Here is a 19,900-nt window from a genome sequence, read left to right as displayed (position 1 = left end):
TTCAATATATGTGTATGTGTATGTGTGTTTGAATTAGAACGGTTTGACTTATTCCGATAGGTCGTCCGTCAGGATTGGTCGATTCTACCGATGGACTTGCGCGATTGGTCAATTCTCGCAGAGTACCGGACTGAACCATAGGCTGCGGTCCGTTTCAACGCTTGGGCGCACATTTATCTATAGTATACGTGACATGTACTACTAGATAAATGCGCGTTCAAGCATGAAACGGACCGCAGCCATAGAGGGCGGAAACGTCTAGTGTCAGTTGTGTAAATATCTCTTTCTTGCGAAAGACATTCCCTGGCGCTCTCTCTGTCTCTCTTTTTTGACAGTCGACTGGTGGACGAGGATAAACAAAAGCGAGTCCGAGCGAGTCGCTGTACGCACGAAGACAGGTTTTATGTCATTTGCAATCAACGGGGGTTACGCAGGTGCTACGTAACGCGAGCGACAAACACACGCGACGTGTTCGACACGGTGGTTTTGTAACGAGAATTCTGCGTGTCCTTCTGAGATGCTCCGAGTGATGCGTTGCGCGTATCTCGGCCGATGAGATGCGGAGGAGAACGAGATCGTCTGCGGTGGAACGACTGGATACGCGACGACGTGAATAAGAACGAGGTCGCGTCGAGGAGAACAATCCCTGGACGCTGACGTAAATATTTGACGGGCGAAAATTTCTGCGAAGAGTAGATTGGATCCAGTGCTGATCAGCGAGTTAGGTGAGAAAAAATATAAATCATCTTTCCTGTTGAGATTGTTTCGCGCGAACTAATGGACAATCACACGCGCTGAAATTTCGCATTCGGAATTGAATTAGGTTAGGTTATGTTTTCGTAACTTCGTACGATTTCGGGAAACGAAATGATAGCGCATCGCGCGCGGTTCGATAATTGCGGGCTTTTGTGCACGCGCAAAATGTAAACAGGAAGCGATTTTCGCAACGAGGCGATTACTATCGTTGAAATTGACGTTGCAGCTGCGATTGGATGGAGCGTACCTGATTCTGGAAACACCGTTCGTCGTTTTGCACGCGATTGCAGATTTTCGAGTGAATGCTCACGGAAGAACTTCGTGGCGAGTTTCTCATGCGACAATCTCGAGTCTACGAGAATCAGTGAGATTCAGGTATTGTGCGCATCAGAAAATATCTCAGTTTTTAGTATAATATATAACATGAGCTGATAAGAATGTGTTTAAAACGGCAATAATACATTTTTATAGGCCTTAGAACGAGCTCGTTAAGGTCTGTAAAAATGTATTATTTGTATTTTACACAAAAACGAGTAAGAATTACATTATACATTCGTCATATATTTCATTATATATTTAATTCAATTTAATAATTACAAATACTGAGAATAAAACAATATTTATTATTAGTCATTATTGGTCTAAGCCACGAGAACATTAAAATACACATTAGCGTTACATGTATATTTATTTATTATTATAATAGAATAATTGTACAATAATAGTACAAGTTTTTGTGGAGTGTCTTGTGAATGATTGCCGATTTTGTGTATGTTGCGCGATATGTATTTTACATTCGTCTCGCTCCAATAAATCTAGCATTCTAATCACTTCTAACACGTATGTTTCTCAGCGCGAGAGAGAAACAGATCCTGATCTTCTCGATATATGTAATCACCGAGTAGCCAATCGCCGAGGAATCGCTGCTCGCTAAGCGGCCAATCGTGAATCTAACAAGCGATATGTGTTGTTCCGCCGCGACTATTATTAAGTTTGTCCTTAACCATTCGTCAGGATTATCGCTCGCAGATCTCGAGCTGTCGTCGCGCCGATTGCATCGCGGAGAGACACCTTCGTATCGTATCGTGAATACAAGTGGCGAATCTTTGAAACGGATGTCTCGTCCCGCTTCGCCTTGTCACGCAGTCTCGCGCGGTGAAAGTCGATTGGGAACGGGAGTTGGTTTTGAAGTCGACGCTGATTTTCGAATAGACGAAATTGGGAGAAAAAGCGAGGAAGCGCAAATCTCCGGTGAGTGAAGTCTCCAATTTTTTGGGGAAAGACGTTCATCTCTCAAACGTTCAGAAATTTCTCATGTCACGGAGAAATCGCAAATAGCTATTACTGTCTGATGTGCTCGATGCCCGTGGTTTTTTCCTTCTTTCTTCCCGTACGAGTTCCAATGCATCTATTCGTCCCGAGGCTGCAAAAGCAGCTAGAACCGGTTTGATAAACAGCTATTTACAATTTTATTAGTCGCACGAGCTGTTTACACATGATAAACATTTGGCCGCTTGTTATGTAATGACACCTCGTCGTTGTTGTTGTTATATGTTTATTTTATCTCTTGGCGCTGTCACTCGCAACGCTGGATCAGCTGAATCGAAGACGCGATTCGAATGCGCATATTGGTGGCTTGTAAACAACTTTGGTTGATTCACTCGTATCGGAATTGAAACAAAGCCATAAATAATCTTATAGAGACGAACAATAAAAGAAAAAAAACGACAATGCAAGATCTAAGAAAGTTAAAAAAACTTTACGACATCGTACGACGATACGAATTGGACTTACACACATTCTCGAAAATTGTTTTGGACAACAATTTAATTGACAACTTTTCACGTTTTTATTATATTGTCGCTATCCGAGATATCGAGCTCTTTTTTTCAGTTTCTTCGACGATACAAATGCGCTCGCGCTGATAAATATGTTCAGTTCCCCAGAGAAACGCCTCTTTCGATGTTTCATCATGAATCACTTTCGCCGCGCGATAATGCGAGTGAATCCCCCGGCAAACTCGTACGTATAAAATCGATAAACGGTTGTTTCGGATGCAATTCGCGTCTTTCGAAATAATAAATGACAACGTCACGAAAATGACGGATACCTGTCAAGTTTTCATTTATTGATTGTTCTTCGCATGTAACGCGCGTATTCGTTGTTTTCGTCTTGCGATGTAAAAATAGACACACGCGTCAACGTGTCCAATTGAAAGCGCAAAAATTGAACGTGAGTAGTTTGTTTTGCTCTTGTTTACTACGCGTCTACGAAGAGAGCACGTGCAGTTTATACAAATACAAGGTGTCCCGTAACGATTAGTAAGCTCTGCAGGGAGTGAAAGAGGGTGAAATTTTGAACTAAAAGTTCTTTTTTCATTTTTGGCTTAGATCATTATTTACCGAGTTTTTAACTATTGAAATTCCTCAATGAGACGGCTCTCGTACAAAGTATGCAGGAGCGTCGCGCGCTGTGCGACTTCTCGCGCTTGTCCCGATTACATTGCTTCTGCATTAAAAACTTCATTCTACTATGTCGCGTTAGGTAATATATGAATAAATAAATAAAAAAACAGAAATTAATCAACTAATTGATTTATTTGGAAAAATTATTGATACATCGTCCAAAATTAATGAATCCATAAATAATTAATAAGTAAATAATTAATGTTAATCGTGTCTTTTGACATTTTTATAATTCAAAAAAATAGATTAATTTAAATAATAATTACTTACTCATTTATGTATACGAGTTATTTCTTTAAATGATAAAAACGTAAAAAGACACGAACATTAACATTAATTATTTATGTATTCACTAATCCCGGACAATGTATCAATAATTTTTTCTAATAAATCAATTAGTCGATTAATTTGTAACTGTTTTTATTTATTTATTCATGTATTATCTACTGTGACATAGTAGAATAAAGTTGTAACAGAAGCAATGTAATCGGAACAAGCGCGACGCCCCTGCGTACTTTGTATACGCACCGTCTCATTGGGGAACTTTAATAGTTAAAAACTTGGTAAATAATGGTCTAAGCCAAAAATGAAAAAGAAACTTTTAGTTCAAAATTTCACCCTCTTTCACTCCCTGCAAGGTTTACTAATCATCACGGGATATCCTGTATAATATTACGCGTGAAAATTCCCATCCGAGATCATGTAAAAATCACACCGCACGTGCGAATCTTCGCTAGTAGTAATAAATATTTTAGTATTGTATTTTTATTACGCACAATTTTTGTTTTTTGTTAGAGAGAAGAAATCGACATTACGCAACTTCCGCTTCGTTGGATTGATTTGAATCGGCGCGAAGACAGCGTCAATAACAGTGTCATTACGGTATTTAGTTGTTCGTAACGACGACGATCGTTCAATCGGTACAACGTTAATCAACTCCTAATCAACGCACCAATATAACAACAATGTTACACGCATTTCCTTCTCATTGTTAACGGTTGATACTTACCACTTGACGCTTTTTACAGATGACGCACGTGACCGAGCGCAATTGAACGTTCGTGGAATTTTACCGGAATTTTCCAGTTTTTATCCTGTTTTTTTTAGCGAAGCGTTACGAAAACAAAATGTTTTTTCCTTAACCTTTCTGGGGCGGAGGGGGAGGGAGGCGGTCACGCTTTTTATCCCCGTGACCAGTCACGTTTCGCGCCCGATGATTATCATTAAAGAAGCACGGACTCGGTTTCTTGCGGCAATAAAACGTGTTTGCGATTATGCGAAACACACACACAAAGTGCTCTTGTAACTCCAGCAAGGCCAACAAAGTTGCATGCAACGTATATAACTCTGTGTGTCATTTTTACAAGGATATTCTCTTCTATCTGCACATAGTGTGTTTAAATTAAGATTTGTCTCGTATCAAACCGTCTGCGACATAAATAGTCACTTGCATCAAATGTATTTTGAGAAAAATAATACTTTTTTTCCGATTTCTTATTATCTAATCTCGTCGTCGAACTGTGTCGTTTTGCGTTCGACAGCACTCGACGATGTGTGGTGACGCTTGAGTGCGCGATTTGCGCAATCGGAAGAAAAAGGAACGAAAAGAACCTTTCATGGTTCACCGGCGTGCATCGGCATTCGTATTTCACTCCGTTCCGGATGTATACAGGTCGCGATCGCTCGTTAGAGCGGAGCGATTACGCGGTTCGCTTTGCATACACATATACATACCTCGCGGTGCAACAAATGCAACTTGTAGGTATCGTCTCTCGCCGCTGCGTCTCATCTCCGTAGCACAAAGCGAAAGAAAAACATCGCGATGATAACACACGGGTATGTAAATTCTCGCAAACGAGTTGCCGCATAAACGAGAGATAATGCGATAACGCGAGAGGGGAGGGAGAGAGGATCGGTCGCGGTTAACGCGGTGCGATTCTGGGAACGCTGGTAAAGAGATAATTAATAATACTGTTCATAATATTCAGTGGTCTTTTTTTTACTTTTTTATTGATCAAAACTATACATATCTATCGATGCTAAGAATTGAAAAGCAATAAGACCCGCGAGAGTCGGATGAGAAATGATAAGAACAAACGTAATTTTTATTACATAAATTTTCTGGCGTTTTACACGTAATTCTGTAAACCCCGGTAAAAAAATCGCGTTAGACATAAATGTCCAGGGTTTACAGGATACGTACCTAAAAAAAATAAAAAAAAATAAAAAAAAAACCTTTACCGGATTAAGGTTAAAATTGTACTCAATAGTTACCTGATATTTGATAATTACAAGTTACACACAGGGGCACTTTCGCGTTAAAATTGACTTTTGAGTTTTAGTTATCAGCTGTAATTTCGAAGATAGACGTATCCGAAAATCTTGCGCCATATCAGAAAACTCGTTGTTTATCAGATTCGTGGAATCGTTCGGGAAATAAACTCATGCATCCTAAACAGGGGGCTGGCGACGACGCCGGCAACCTGACAGCGGCAACGCAACCACCGCCGATCGAGTGGTTTATTCGGCGTCGCGGCGCTCAGAATACGTCAGTCTGTGTTTGCTCCGCCGTCAGCGAAGAAGACAAACGACGTAAAACGGATCTAAAACGCGAAAACAACACGTTCCGCGAAACAAAACGGGTGTAGAAGTTTTTAGATCGCGCGAGGAGTTTGTCCTCAATTCTCAAAAAAGATAGAACAGTGAAAATATTATAACGGGCTTTAGATTTAAACAGTGAATTTTGCGAAATGTTTGATATTTTTGTTACATATATTTAACCATTGAACAAATGTAGTTGAAGACGATCGCTGTTCGCTCGAAATTCGTTTTCGAATATTGTTGTTACGTTCGGTTGGGATTGGACTTTCATGAGTGCAAATTTGCACATTCTCATTCGTGCAAATTAATTTGCGCGTTTCTCGAGACGCTTCTTCTATTGGCATTCCTCGCGCGAACACTTCTTGTGACACTGACTGCCTCGTTTCTGGGGAACTCTCTCGTGGCTATTGAAGACAATCAACGGGAAGTGAACGACGACAAAATTCTCTTCAAGAGAAACACACAGTGCGTGTAATTGAGAAACGATAAGTTCGGACAAACAAACTCTTCGATCCGAAAAACCGATCAGTTTCCGACTCGATCGATGATGCAACCGCGGCGAATGCAACGTGCAACCGGAAGTGTTCGGTGAAAAAAAAATCTTCGAAATTAACCGGAGACAAATTAACGGAAGACAAAATGATAACCGTGCCGATGTCAAGCTCCAGTCCCTATGTGAAAGTCACGTCCTATAGCGACGCGAGCACCGTCGCGAGAAAACCCTTGGTGAGTACGTCGGAAAATCACGTGTTTCGCACTCGTGCGAGCAAATTAGCGCAGATAAGAAAGAAGAAAGAATTATTAGGTTTGCGTAAGAAACAGTAAAACAGTAAAGCACGAGACTAAAAGCAACAAACAAAAATACTCGTCATTCGCGAAACGCGTTTTTTTTTTTTTTTTTTTTTTGGATTACGTAAATTTCATTATTACGTAAGCGCGCACCGATAGGTAATGATGCCGTGCGCTCGTCATTAATAGTTTCAATGAAACTGCACGCAAATTATCCGTTGACCACCCAAGTTTATTTGCGTAATTCTCAAAAAGCGAGAGAACTCGCGTTTTTTGACCACAATCGAACGTTAACAGAATTGACATGCGTCAAAATTTTGATCTTGTTGAAAAAATCTTCACGCGGCGATTTTTTCCATCGTTTTAACTTGGAGCGTTTGTCTGGATAATGATCGTGATTTTTTTTTTTTTTTATTCAAAATGTTACATTTTTTCCGAAATTATTCGAAAACTCGCATTCTTCGCCGAGGATTTCAATAAAATGTCGGCGGTAATTGATGACGCGCGAATAAAGAGTTAATTAGAGCCAAGTTGACGCCATTCGAGCGAAACTTGTCGTTTCAATACTTGTCGGTGACCTTATTAATTTTCTTCGTCGCGTGTGTTTATCGCCTGGAACTTCTTTATTAGCGAATCTGTTTGTCGTCGTTATCGCTCGTTCCATCGCTCCGTTCATCTCAAGGTTGCGGCAGGAATGTTTTGTTGCGAATAAAACTGAAAGCTTCGCTTTCGAGTTCTTCTCGAGTCCGTTGTTTCACCGTTTGAATTGTCGCCGAAAACAATCGCAATAAAAAAACATATATTGCGTTAATTGAATCGTTGATTGAATTTTGATTTTTCAGCGAATTTCAAAGTTGTGCGCGCGCATCGTCTCGGCAGAAAACGTTCACAGCGAAACTTCGCGAGATTAAAATCGTTGAGCGAAATTTCGGGGATGGGAAAAATTATTTTCGATTTACCCGAATTTTTCCGAATGAATCGTGAATCACACTCTTCCCTCCTTTCTTCTGTCAAGCGCGTGCGGGCGTATTTTCGCGAAACCGAGCGTACAGTCGATCTAAATTTACATCCGCCGAACACGAGCGACGTGAAATCCCAAACTCGTCTCACTAACCGTTGACTGATCGTGTTTCGATGTCTTCGCGAAGAAGCGCAACGAGAGATCTCTCTTTGCAAACATTCCTTTTGCGAATAAGCCGCGAATTCAGAGAGTTGCGTCTTTTCCAAAGTCATTTTCCTGTCGCGCGCGCGCGCGCGCGCGCAAGAAGTTCATTTCACGCTCTCATTTATAAATACCCTGATTCCTGACCAAAGGTTCTGGTCCAAAGTGCGGACTGCTTTCATTAATTTTCGCGGACGAGACAGTTTCTCGCGCGTGGACGTGTAATTCCGAAAATGTTGCCGCTGGCAACGAGTCCGGCATACGCAAGCGGATCGGATGGGGAGAGACACGCGTCCTCTTTAGAAACCGCTGTGTGACTTGGCAATGAATTTTTTCCTCCTCCCCCTTCCAGGTTGATACCGATTTGATTTACAAAAGATCGTTCGACACATGCCTTTCCTTCTCGTGCAACACATGCACACACGTATGCATTTGTTAAATCGGATCGTCGGAAGATTGAGAGCCCGGGACGTGAATCGTACGATTGCTTCCTTGTTATCATTTGTTAAAGAACCCGCATTAACTTCGCATATGTCAATTATTGGAGCAATTGATGCCGCGTAATTGCATTCGTGACGAGAATGAAGCCGCTCGTCTTCGCCCGCGCGCAAACGCGCGGTAATAACACGACCGATGATTGAATAGTAAAATGATGAGGTAATCGAGTGATCGAAGTATTGATTTATCGCTTAACTCCTGGCGCGTAAAACGATCTGAGAGCAGATCGCGCGTATCTTCGATTATTTTTTACTGAAAATAAAAAAACAAATAGAAAAAATACTAGAAAATGTAACAAAAGGGTTGTTCCATTTCCCCGAACTAGTTCAGAGTTTATATTTTTTTCTTCCATGAATAAAAAAAGATAGAACTAGTGCAGCCAGTGCAGGAAAATAAAACCTAAAGAAAAAAAGCGCAGAAAAAACGAGAAAGACTTAGAAGAATCGGAAGGATATTGAGAAACACTGTGCCATAAGTTAGTGCCAGTTTTTCTTCTCGTTTCGTCAACACTTTGTGTTTATCAGGTTAGATGGCCGCGAGCGACGATAGATTTTTTCCGAGATCTCTCTACTAGTTCTCGCTGCTGCATCTCGTTGTCGCGTTGCATCGACGATGCGGAAAAAATTTGCCGCGATGCCTAATTACTCTTCCATTTTCATGCCGAAAGAAACAAAAGTTTCTCGGTGCGAACGCGTTTCTTTGCAGAATGCGTGTAGTTTTCCACGTCGGTTTTACGTGGCCGTTGTCGCGAATAAACTCTTGTAAATGTCCTTCGGATCGGTGTGGAAGTCGTACGTGCAGACTATCTCCGAGTTGATTTCGAGAAACTTTTGAAAATCCGATTGACTTAATAATTGTTACGACGGAATCGCGTATATTTTTTATAGAACCTCGCGAATAAAAACAAATGTAATAAAGATATAAAAATAAACTGATTTATCAGTTCTTTAAGTTTCTCGCTCTGTTTTTTAATTTTTAGAAATTATTAAAAATGGCGAAATGTTGCTGAAGAACGTAACGACGCGGAATTGTATCGTTTCTCTTGAACATCGAGCGTTCCCAAACTTCGCTCGTTCGAGCGAAAGTCCGAGTATTCGTGAAAGGATTAGGACAAGTCGCCCGTATGTAATAAATAATTATCACGCGGAGTTTACCGTGTGTTCTGAAATGTATCCGGTTTATTACTCGGATACTTTGAGCTATTTATACGCGGTGAGGCATACGAGTGTACGTTCTACCGCAAGAGAAAAAGAATATTTTAGAAGAATAAAAACCAAGTATCTCGCTTTAACAATCTCGTTCTGTATAATAATCGCTCCTCGACGAGGAGCTGGTTCTGACGTAATTACCGATATTATTGAAACCGCCGTTTACCCTGAGCAATAACGCAAAATTCGATTCTCCGGAGAAGAAAAATAGCAAAAAAAACAGCGATCCCATTTTAATAATTGCATTTGGGGTGTGTGTCCCACGATCGAAAGTGACACAGTCCTATTATCGTTCGATCATTAATAATTGATGCGTTGTTATTCTCATCGTGTGCGTATTTACATAATCGTGGTGCTTTCAGCACGGTTGCTAACGAGGCGTATTATAACACGGACGCCGGAGGTCGTCCGTGGGAGAGAAAGAAAGACAATGATGAATCCATCGTGTTCCTCGACACGCCGAAGAAGTTTCGCACGAGGAATAAATTAACGCTACTTAACATTAACGCACACTTCAATCTCTCGTCTGCGCGACGAATCGTCGGCGTAACTGCACTCACACAAAACGAGAGTTTCCTCGTTCGTTGAATAGAAAATAATACGGCTAAAATAAATATAATAGTACTCGTGAGAATGACATATGTATATATATATATATATATATAATTTAATCGCGCAGTAGCGGCAAATGTTTTATAATTACACCCGAGCGTATATTCGTTTCCTGAGCGAAATGTATTTTGTTCGTTTTAATATTCCGATTGGAGATTTAATGCTAAGTTGCAAAAAAACAAAAAAACAAAAGTCGAATCAATTACCTTGATTGAGTTTATATAAGAAGTAGCGTAATTATTCTACACGACGAGAGAATGTTAAAAAGGTCTTCTTGGTGTCACGATTTTTCTAGAAATCGACTGAACTTGGAATAACACAATGATATAATTTTTCTATTATATATATTTTACGCACATGTTCTTTCCAACAATTCAATGGGATCGCGAAGTACATATTTAACAAAAATAAAATAATAAAAATATCCAAAATACGAGGCGGAATAATTATATAATGGCGAAGGAACGATTGATCTTTTTGTGCGATTTTTTTTATTGCGTTCGTTCTCTCTCGTGAAAAATCGCGTCCACGTAAACGAGCGGGTTGCCGTTCGGGTTGTATCATTCTCGCAATCGTTTCAATTGAAACGAAACTCTCAGCGTTCTTCGCGCGCACGCAGCGAGATTGTTTCCCGCACGTGAATCCAATCGCTGCCACGCGCTCGCACGACATCGATTCGTGCCATCCTCGTATCCAATACACATGACGTACAATTCATATAGTTACAATGACGAAATTTAACTCGATCAATTGAGATCGAAGACAAAGTCGAGCGTGTGTGTCTCTCTCTGTGTGTGTGTGTGTGTTCACGCACCGCGCAAAGTGCCAAGCACTTAGAAGAAAATAGTATCGGCAGAGTCGAACGTTCTATTTTCAGCGTTCCCGACGAATCGGGTCCTATCGATGAACGCGATGATTTTTATTTCTCTCGCGTAAAGTAATATATTTTTATTCTTCCGAGAAACGATATCGTTTCTTTATTTGAAAAACAAGCTCCGAGTTTGTTCTTCTTCTCTTGTTTCTAATTTCTCATTTGATTTATTTCAGTTTTCTTTTTATGCAACATGTGTTTTGCTATCGCGCGCGACATATACTTCTTGCTCTTCTCCCGCACACTCGGGATTATTTTATATTTGTGTATATTTTCGAAACACGTTTATTTTTATACGACTGGAAAATCCTTAATGTCGGATGTCGGACGAATCTACGCGATAAAACTTATTTTATTACAGTGTATTCTACAAAAGTGTTAAACGTGCACTCGTCCCTAAAAATTTAAACTACCGTGAGAAGCGCGTTTTGTTTTAAACGAGCTTTTAACATTCTTCGTCAAACTGCGTGAGGAATCGAGGAACAAGTTGTAACGACAGGCTTACGGCGTTTCTGTATCGGATGTCAATACCGGGTGTGTACCTACAACTTTGTGAAAACGCAGAAGGGGACGTAATAAAGTAAAGCACGGAGGCCTTAATTGGATACAAGAAGCCCCTGTTATTTAACCGACTATCTGCATTCCGTGTCACCAAACAGAACACCTTCTTCGGTCAAATATTTATCGGTCGTCAAGATAACCGCGCTGTGTCGCGGATTATCGAAGGCTTTTGGATTATATATATATATCAACCTCTCGACGTCACGCGGACGCTTGCTTTGTATCGACGGTGTCGACGACGACGACGACGACGACACATACCGTCCGTCATTCGCGGAGATTACGATTGCAAAAACAAGACCAGATGTTTCTGTCATTATCGCGCAAGTATCATATGTAGACATTGTCCTGTGACCTCCGTAATTCTCATCGTCCATGTCTATTGGTCGCGGCGAGACTCGTTAGAGGAGAATTATGTCGCGCTCAATCCCACGTCTGTCGCAACGTGGATAAACGAGTGACACGCAATAATAATAACACCGGAGAAATCGAGCGACCTTACCGGGAAAATCTGCGCGTTCCGGTCTTGCATTGAAAAGCAAATTGAAGTCGAAACGAAACGTATATGTACACGTGAGTTTCGTTTAGGTGGTGCGGTGTCTGCGATTAATCTCGTCGAGATAAAATGTGAAATCAATCCGATGAATCGTCTCAAGCCTCGTTACTTTTCTCAATTTCTGCTGCGAGCGTTACATCCCTTTTTTTTTTTTTTTTTTTTTTGTCAAAGACGAGCGTTGCCTTCATTACGCGTCCTAAATTCTGGTTGAAATATTCTCTCTCTTCGGGCGAAGTCACAAAGATGAGCACCAGATGCGGAACGTGAGAAGAAGTTGAGGAACGAAAGAGAGAGAGACGCAAGAACGTGCAAGAAAGACAGGGAATGAGAGAGCCATGCAGTCCACGAGTGCTGCTGAAATGAGTTATTTTGGTCCACGGCCACCGGCCACGTTTGGTGCACGTTTTCTTGCGAAATTCGTTTGGTATATCAATGATCCCGCCGTCGACGAAATGTTGTGTTTCAAATTATTTCTGAACAGATTGAGCGTTTTCGTAGCAAATCGGTCTCCGGTCGAACGTCGGATTCGAATTGTGCATCGCTCTTTTATCAGTTTGCGAACGTCTCATCTTTCTTAGATAATAATGTTTAAATTTAAACTCTATCAAGATCTTCTTGCTTAGATAAAGCAGCAGCGTAACAAAGTAAGACACAAGTATTATAAAAAAGAAAAAAATAAACTTAGCGACAATCGTGCAGCTTCTCAAAGAGCCTGAAGCAAACATGATGTTTCATGCGGGTGCCTATTAGTTGCTGTTACGTAACGTTGCGGCGTTTGTTTCATTCGTAGGTTCAACAGTTCTTGAGAGACATGAAGGAGCATTCAGCGGCCCAACGAATGGAGAGAGATAAGGACTTGCCGCAGCGGTCGCAGAGCAGCGCGGCTAGCTTGACGTCTATAGGTGCCGATATATCTCCTAGTTCTTCCCAATTCTTCGAAGTAATTATTTTTTCATTATAGTTCTTCTTGTAGTTTTCTTTGCTACTTAAGGAAAGATTGAATAAAAAAAAAAAAACAAACAAATTGTATAAATTTTCATTTGTATTTGTAATAATGACTCAAAAAACTTTCAGGTGTTTTACGTTGGCAAGATTAAAGTCTCGCATGCGAAAGTGCCGGAATCGTTTATCGACGACGCTTTGATTAAATTTCGCGTTCATGGACTCGAAAAATCGAGATCTTCAACGAGCAATCTTCTCTCAGATTGTCAACGGCTAAAACGCCAAGCTCTGATGGCTTCTATGAATAATAGAAGAAACAGTACGGTAAGAGTAACTCTGATATTCGCGTTCTTTGTTTTCAAACGTTATCGTCGAATCGGAAAACTTTTTGATCTGCGTAAAATACACGTTGCAACAGCCAGTAAAGTATATTTCGATATTTGTCACACGTTTGGCAAGCGGAAATGTTAACCGTTAACATTTTCAACAGGAATCCACTGCCAGTGAATCGGGCAGTATCGAGAACGTGTCGGGAAACAGCAGTACAATTCCAAGCGTGAATTCGCTTGGAGTCCCGCCAGTGCTAACCGGTTCGGTGGAAACTTTCCCAAGAACGACCGCCGGTCTCGCTGAGAACGATGCTCGTGATAAGAATCGGACGTCCGAATCTTCCGTTAATTCTAATATTACCGTACCTGAAACGATGCGAAATCGCGCGGCATCCACCGGCAGCGTCTTGAGCGGCAGGCGAGATTCTGCGAGCAAGGGGAATGACGATCACAATCGCACTATGCTGTTCGAAGTACGAACCAAGCTTTTAGACTAAAACAAAGACGTACCTCTAATATATTATAAAGTTTTTTTTTGCATTTATTCTCCGGTTTTGTTAATTTTAAAGATATTTTAAGTAAATTTTTTTATATTTCCAGGTAGGACAGTGTGAGTTGATACTGATCAGTCCCGACAGAAAGCGCATAGTTCTGCAAAAACAAGTAAGGGACGTAGCCAGTTGCGCGAAGGGCGTAAAAAATACCGAACACTTTGGAATTGTCTGCAAGGAACCAGACTGCTTTATCGGATATGTCTTCAAATGTCAATCCGGCTCTGTCGCGGATGATCTTGTTGCAGGCAAGATATTTTAACTGTAACGCAGGACATATTGTTTGTTAAAAGTCCGATATTCAACGCTATTGTCACAATTTTATATTTTCTTTGCAGCGATTAATCAAGCTGTCACATCTTGCGATGTCACAAGGAAGGAGAGATATCCTGTGTTCTCTTGCGAACATTGTCCTATGTATTGGTACAATAAGCTGTGTCAAGAGATCGAAGGTATGTACAATATCTGCATCAGTTGCGTCTTTGTGAAAGTGCGATAATAAATTAATTTTTTTTGCGTACGTAAATCTTTTTATGTGATGCAAAGTAACATTCTATATTAATTAGAATAGAATTGTTGTTCAATTCGAATTTTTGTACGTGTATTAATTTACATGTTAAAAATAGATTTTACATGTGTAATCTCCAGCGTATGGATCTCTCAAAGTTCAATTTCTTGATTTAGCGAATCTTTTCTTCCAGGACAAAATGATACAAGAGTACAAAATATTATCTTTTCGCGCATGGTGTTGCTGCCGGAAGACGAGCAGGAGCTCGTCGTAAGTAAATATAAAGGCGCGGAAGCCGCGGGCACCATTGGCGCCGGTTCGTCGAGCCTCCGTGAGCAAAATCAATTTCTCATGCGATTGTTGCGCGCTCACTGCGAATCGAAACAGGCTAGACACGTGCACGACACAGCCGAGAACAGGTATCACATCGCTGAACGTGATTGTAAAGATTCTCCATCGGTAGATTGAAATAATGCACAAACGAAACATTTTATATTTTGCATTACAGGAGTGAATTCCTCAATCAGTATTTGAACGTCGGCGTAGGCAGCACGATATTTATGAAAGCGAAACGCTCTCTCACAAACAGTTTTGACAATCTGATGAAGAGGAAAGGTTCACGTGACGACTTTGGTTTGGGTCCGCAATTGCGTGATCCGAACCATTTGAACGCAAATGCGGGAATACAAAAGAGCAATAGTCCGGACACATCGCGACATCCGTCCATAATGGACACCTCGCCGGAATCGAGTAGACCGAGATCATTGCGTGTCTCGCCCGAACAACAAATCATCGCGAACAACGGGCCGAAGAGTTCCATGATGGACATGTTAGTATAATTTTTGTTTCCAGGTGTATTTTTAACTACTATCTTTTTTTTTTTTTTTTTGATTTGTTATCCTTTTCGTACTTGTATTTCTTGTAGTTTTTTGAAAGTCGGTAACTCACCGAAATCGTCACCGACGGAAACTGATGGAAACGGTACGATGCAAGCCAATGGCTCGTGGCGGCAGACGATACTGAACAGAGTTGTGACACCAAACAAAGATCGCAATGCCAAAGAGATCGAAGAAGTTGGAAATATAAGTATCGTCAAAAGTTCAGAGACACCCGTGAAACGTAGGACAAAACAAGAATTGCGCGATTTGTGGAAGAAAGCGATCAATCAACAGCTAATACTCATAAGAATGGAAAAGGAGAACGCAAAACTTAGAGGTAAACAGAGATCTTATGTATCTGGAATGTATATTTTCAAGAATATTACATGTATTTTATATGTTTTGTATGTTATTACATTTATAAATTTACAATTGTCTCATATACAACATATATATATTGACGTTAGTTTTTCCACTGAAAATTTTAGAACGCCAGGAAGAAGCAAGTAAGAAGGAAGCGGTGAAGAGAATCAAGTTGGAATACGACGAACTCAGCAGCTGCGCGCGCAAAGTGGTGGAAGTTTGGGATCTCCTCATTAGCAAAGAATCGCGAGTCTCCACAAAATGTGATAACCAAATGCTTTTGCACGCTATCAAACAAGGTAAGCAGAAACAATATATCTCGCAATTGCAATTTGAAAATCTTTACTCTCGAGATATATTAAATTACACAATGTACGCATACACAGGTGTGCCGAAAGGAAAGAGAGGTGAGGTCTGGCAATTTCTGGCCGAGCAGTTCTGCCTGAAGCAACCGCCCATAGACACTCAGGATTTTCCGAATTACAACACACCTTACGAATTGCTTCTGAAGCAACTTACGTCTCAGCAACACGCTATTCTCATCGATTTGGGAAGAACGTTCCCAAATCATCCGTATTTCAGTTCACACTTGGGACCTGGTCAATTGGCGCTTTTCAACTTGCTGAAAGCTTATTCCTTGCTGGATCACGAAGTCGGCTATTGCCAAGGTCTCAGTTTTGTCGCCGGCGTGCTTTTATTGCACGTAAGTTTGATATTTTTGTTTTTACATTGGTTTTTTTTTTTTTTTCTACAATTCGGTAATAATCGAATTTCTATGAAACATGGACAAATTTATTTGATTTTCTTATTAGATGGCAGAGGATCAAGCCTTTTTCTTATTGCGACACCTAATGTTTCGTCGAGGGCTCAGAAAATTATATCTGCCCGACATGGCGGCACTGCAGTTACACTTGTATCAACTTTCTAGATTGCTACATGATCGTTTGCCGGATATTTACAATCATTTCGATAAACACGAAGTGTCGCCTACTTTATACGCCGCTCCATGGTTGTTGACTTTGTTTGCCAGCCAGTTTCCTTTAGGTTTTGTTACCAGAGTTTTCGGTAAGATACACACGCGTTTGTTCAATTTGTAACGACAATTTACAAAACTATATTTAATTTTAAAAAAATTGTTTTTAATGATTTGTCTTTTTTTGACTTGATTTCTTACAGATTTGCTATTTTTGGAAAGTTCTGAAGTGCTCTTCCGTGTAGCAGTCGCACTATTAGAAGAGCATCAAAGTCAATTATTAAATTGCGACAGTTTTGAGGAAATTATGGAATATCTCAAAGTAAGGTCATTCTACTTTCTAACGGCATTCTACTATCAAGCTTCGACACAACAAGAGGAAAGAAAATTTATTTCAATTATTATATTTCTATTTTTGACTTTAGGTGCGTGTACCAGCAGTGGACAAAGAAAGCTTAGATCATATCATGAAACGAGTGTTTTATCCCGATTTGGATATGACGAAGCAATTGAACGAATACAGAGTCGAATATCAAGTATTACAAGAGGAAATGATCTCGATGAAGCCGCAAATGGAAAACTTGGAAAAGTACAAACTGATGAACAAGCAACTCACGCAAGAAGTTGCGCAACTTAGTGAGCAGCTTGAGGTAAACAAAAAAAACGCAGTAACATTTTTAAAAAACGATTCTAAACTTACCTCATTTTACACGTCTTTTATCGCTTTCTCGGAAAATGTGTTATAAATGTTGAAATTACATTTCAGATTACCATGAACAATCTGCGTAGACTCGAAACAGCGCGCTCGATGCAACAAGCGACCATCCACAAACTTGAGTCTCAGAATCGCGGTCTCGAAGTGACCGTGACCACGTTAGGCGAATTCATTCAACAGTTAGTAGATACGCGCACCGACATCGAAGTGTCGGGCGACGTTCGCAGAATACTCGCTCAACTGAGCATGGTCGAGAAACGACGAAACGCAGGCAAGTCTTATCCGTTGAAAGTAATCGAGGACAACAAATACGGGATGATAAAGAGCAATTCGACCGGAAGAGAGTCTCAGGCTCTTTTGAAGAACAACAACATGGACACGCCGTATCCGTTGAAATCTGCTCTGAGCCAACCGAATCTGGCGACCAAGTTCTCCTCGTTCTTTTCGAACTCGCACAATCATATACAGAAGCAACGCGCGCAACTGGCGGCCCTCAGGAACGAGTATACCGAACAACCGATACGGAGCAACAACAACAACAACAACAACAACAACAACAATAACAACAACGACGAGAACGATCCTAAAACGGTCAACATCGACATTCAGATCACGGATACCATGAATCTTGCCAACAATCCGATTCCCCAAAGCGAGAGCAATCTCAAGGTTCCGGCTACGAATCTGGAGAAATCGATATCGTTGCCGCTGAAGATCAAATTGAAATCGTCAAAGTCGGCTTACGAATTGGGATCCGTGAAGAAGGTACCCACGAGTAAGCTCGAGGCCACGAACAACGACTTGCTAACAAATTTAACCGGGACCGTGCATCCGCTCGACACCTGCAGCGACGTGAACTTCCGATACGGCGGTACCACGAAACTGAAGTCCATCAAACCCGTTAGATTATTTAGTCCGAGTTGTGGAAGCGAGGATGTCGGTGGAAGCAACAAACAAAAGTCTGATCAAACCTCCGACACTTTAAACAGATAACAATCACTTTCGAATTCGTCTTCGAGGAGTGTTTTATCAAAGAGAATTTTTATAAAGAATGTATATTTAAAACGATATTTCGGCGACGAGTAATGTTGTCGTCGGTTTTAAGATTTACGGTAGGATTACGTCTTCGTGTTTATAACTGCTCCGCGTTCTTTTTGAGTAAGTTTTTACAACAGCAATTCGTTTAACTTGCGTAATTTTGGAGAATTATTTTTTCTTATGACTTGAAACACTTGGATCTGATTTTTGATGTTTGCGATTAGTGGAAATCGAATGATGAATATCGCGTCAGGATCACATTGAACGGCAATAGTAGTTGCGTGTAGATAAACAAAGCCAACAGAAAAATCCATTGTTTTTAGATAACATTAAAAATCTCTCTCTAATATAATAACGATCAAAATAACACACATATCTGTATTCAAAAAGAAAAGAATCGAACCAAGGTGCTAAACCGAACGTACGTGCAACCAGTGTGTCAGAGATTGCCAAAGAAAGTGCCAAACTTTCTCTGCATGAGAATACACATTTCACAGTAGAATTAAAAACAAAAAACAAAACAAAAAAAAAGATTTTAGTTACCCAGAAGGTACTGCGTACATACTGCGTACATACGCATGCATAGACGCGGTTGTGTGTCATCGGCTGGAAAGAGACGGACGCGTGTATTTATAAAAAAAAAAAAAAACAAACAAAAAAAGGCCATTAATAATGTAATAAGCCGCTGTGTAAGATGCAAAGAATTAACTATTAAGTATTTTTGCACAAAAAAACGAGCCTTGTGATATCAGGGATATATACTTAACAGTATGTATGTGTATATACGTACGTATGTATATACATATTACTGTTTTTTTTTTTTTATAGTGAAGAAATTTTATCCTCATTACGAAAATAGTATTGACAACGTTTAATATCCATATCAAACTCGTTGTAAACTTAGCGAATAAAAAGTTTACTCATTATTATTCGCGTAAAGATATATATATATATTATATTTAACAAAAAAAAGTAGTGATATATATCTCGACAGATACTTACGATATACAAAAAAAAATAGAAAAATAATATATTCGTAAAGATAAAACTATATTTTGTAGTATTTCTCTCTTTCTCTCTCTCTCTCTCTATTTCTCTCTCTATTTCGAACTGTTCTATTTAGCAATTATTTGTAGTAGAGATGTATGGTTTATAGAAAGATGGCGCAAGTATATCTTATGACAAATAAAAGTATGTATTTTACACGTCCAGTTATTTAAATACCGCAAATTATATGCGCAAGAGATATATATTTAATTTGTAGATTTTCACATTTTCACATTTTTCTTCGTTGACTTGTTAATTTTTTTTATTTTTTTTTGTAATATATGGTAGACGTGTGAGTGTACTAAAAATTTTTATCTCATCTGCGACAACTCGGATAAAATTATGTGCACACACATTTTTTCTTCCGTCGCTTAAGTTCTCTTTCTGGATATTTTTGGTTCGTACATGTGTATTCGTAAGTGCGATTCGCACTTTATATTCTGCAAACTATCACAAAATTAAAAACTACACATTTCT

At 40.0% G+C, this 19,900-nt stretch overlaps 1 protein-coding gene across 5 annotated transcripts; it reads left to right on the top strand.

The window, feature by feature from the left end:
• Window positions 1–284: 284 nt before the first annotated feature.
• LOC109853977 (TBC1 domain family member 1) lies at window positions 285–19,046 on the top strand. Of its 5 annotated transcripts, XM_020426610.1 has the most exons (16): window positions 285–725; window positions 983–1,131; window positions 12,870–13,019; window positions 13,154–13,345; window positions 13,512–13,823; window positions 13,951–14,149; window positions 14,240–14,353; window positions 14,603–14,828; window positions 14,918–15,238; window positions 15,335–15,624; window positions 15,776–15,949; window positions 16,037–16,353; window positions 16,463–16,715; window positions 16,827–16,945; window positions 17,049–17,273; window positions 17,390–19,046. In XM_020426610.1, exons 3-16 carry the CDS (start codon window positions 12,891–12,893, stop codon window positions 18,329–18,331), a joined length of 3,813 nt encoding a protein of 1,270 aa, XP_020282199.1. In that variant the 5' UTR covers window positions 285–725; window positions 983–1,131; window positions 12,870–12,890; the 3' UTR covers window positions 18,332–19,046. The 5 variants fall into 5 exon arrangements, with proteins under 5 accessions (XP_020282199.1, XP_020282201.1, XP_020282200.1 ...); XM_020426612.1 differs by lacking the exon at window positions 983–1,131; XM_020426611.1 differs by lacking the exons at window positions 285–725; window positions 983–1,131 and adding an exon at window positions 1,670–2,007.
• The last annotated feature ends 854 nt before the right edge of the window (window positions 19,047–19,900 follow it).

The sequence above is a fragment of the Pseudomyrmex gracilis genome, unplaced genomic scaffold (assembly GCF_002006095.1).
Source record: "Pseudomyrmex gracilis isolate BER0280 unplaced genomic scaffold, ASM200609v1 scaffold_58, whole genome shotgun sequence".
Lineage (NCBI taxonomy): Eukaryota > Metazoa > Arthropoda > Insecta > Hymenoptera > Formicidae > Pseudomyrmex > Pseudomyrmex gracilis.
The sequence above is the reverse complement of the archived record's forward strand: the minus strand, read 5'-3'. Positions and strand labels throughout refer to the sequence as shown.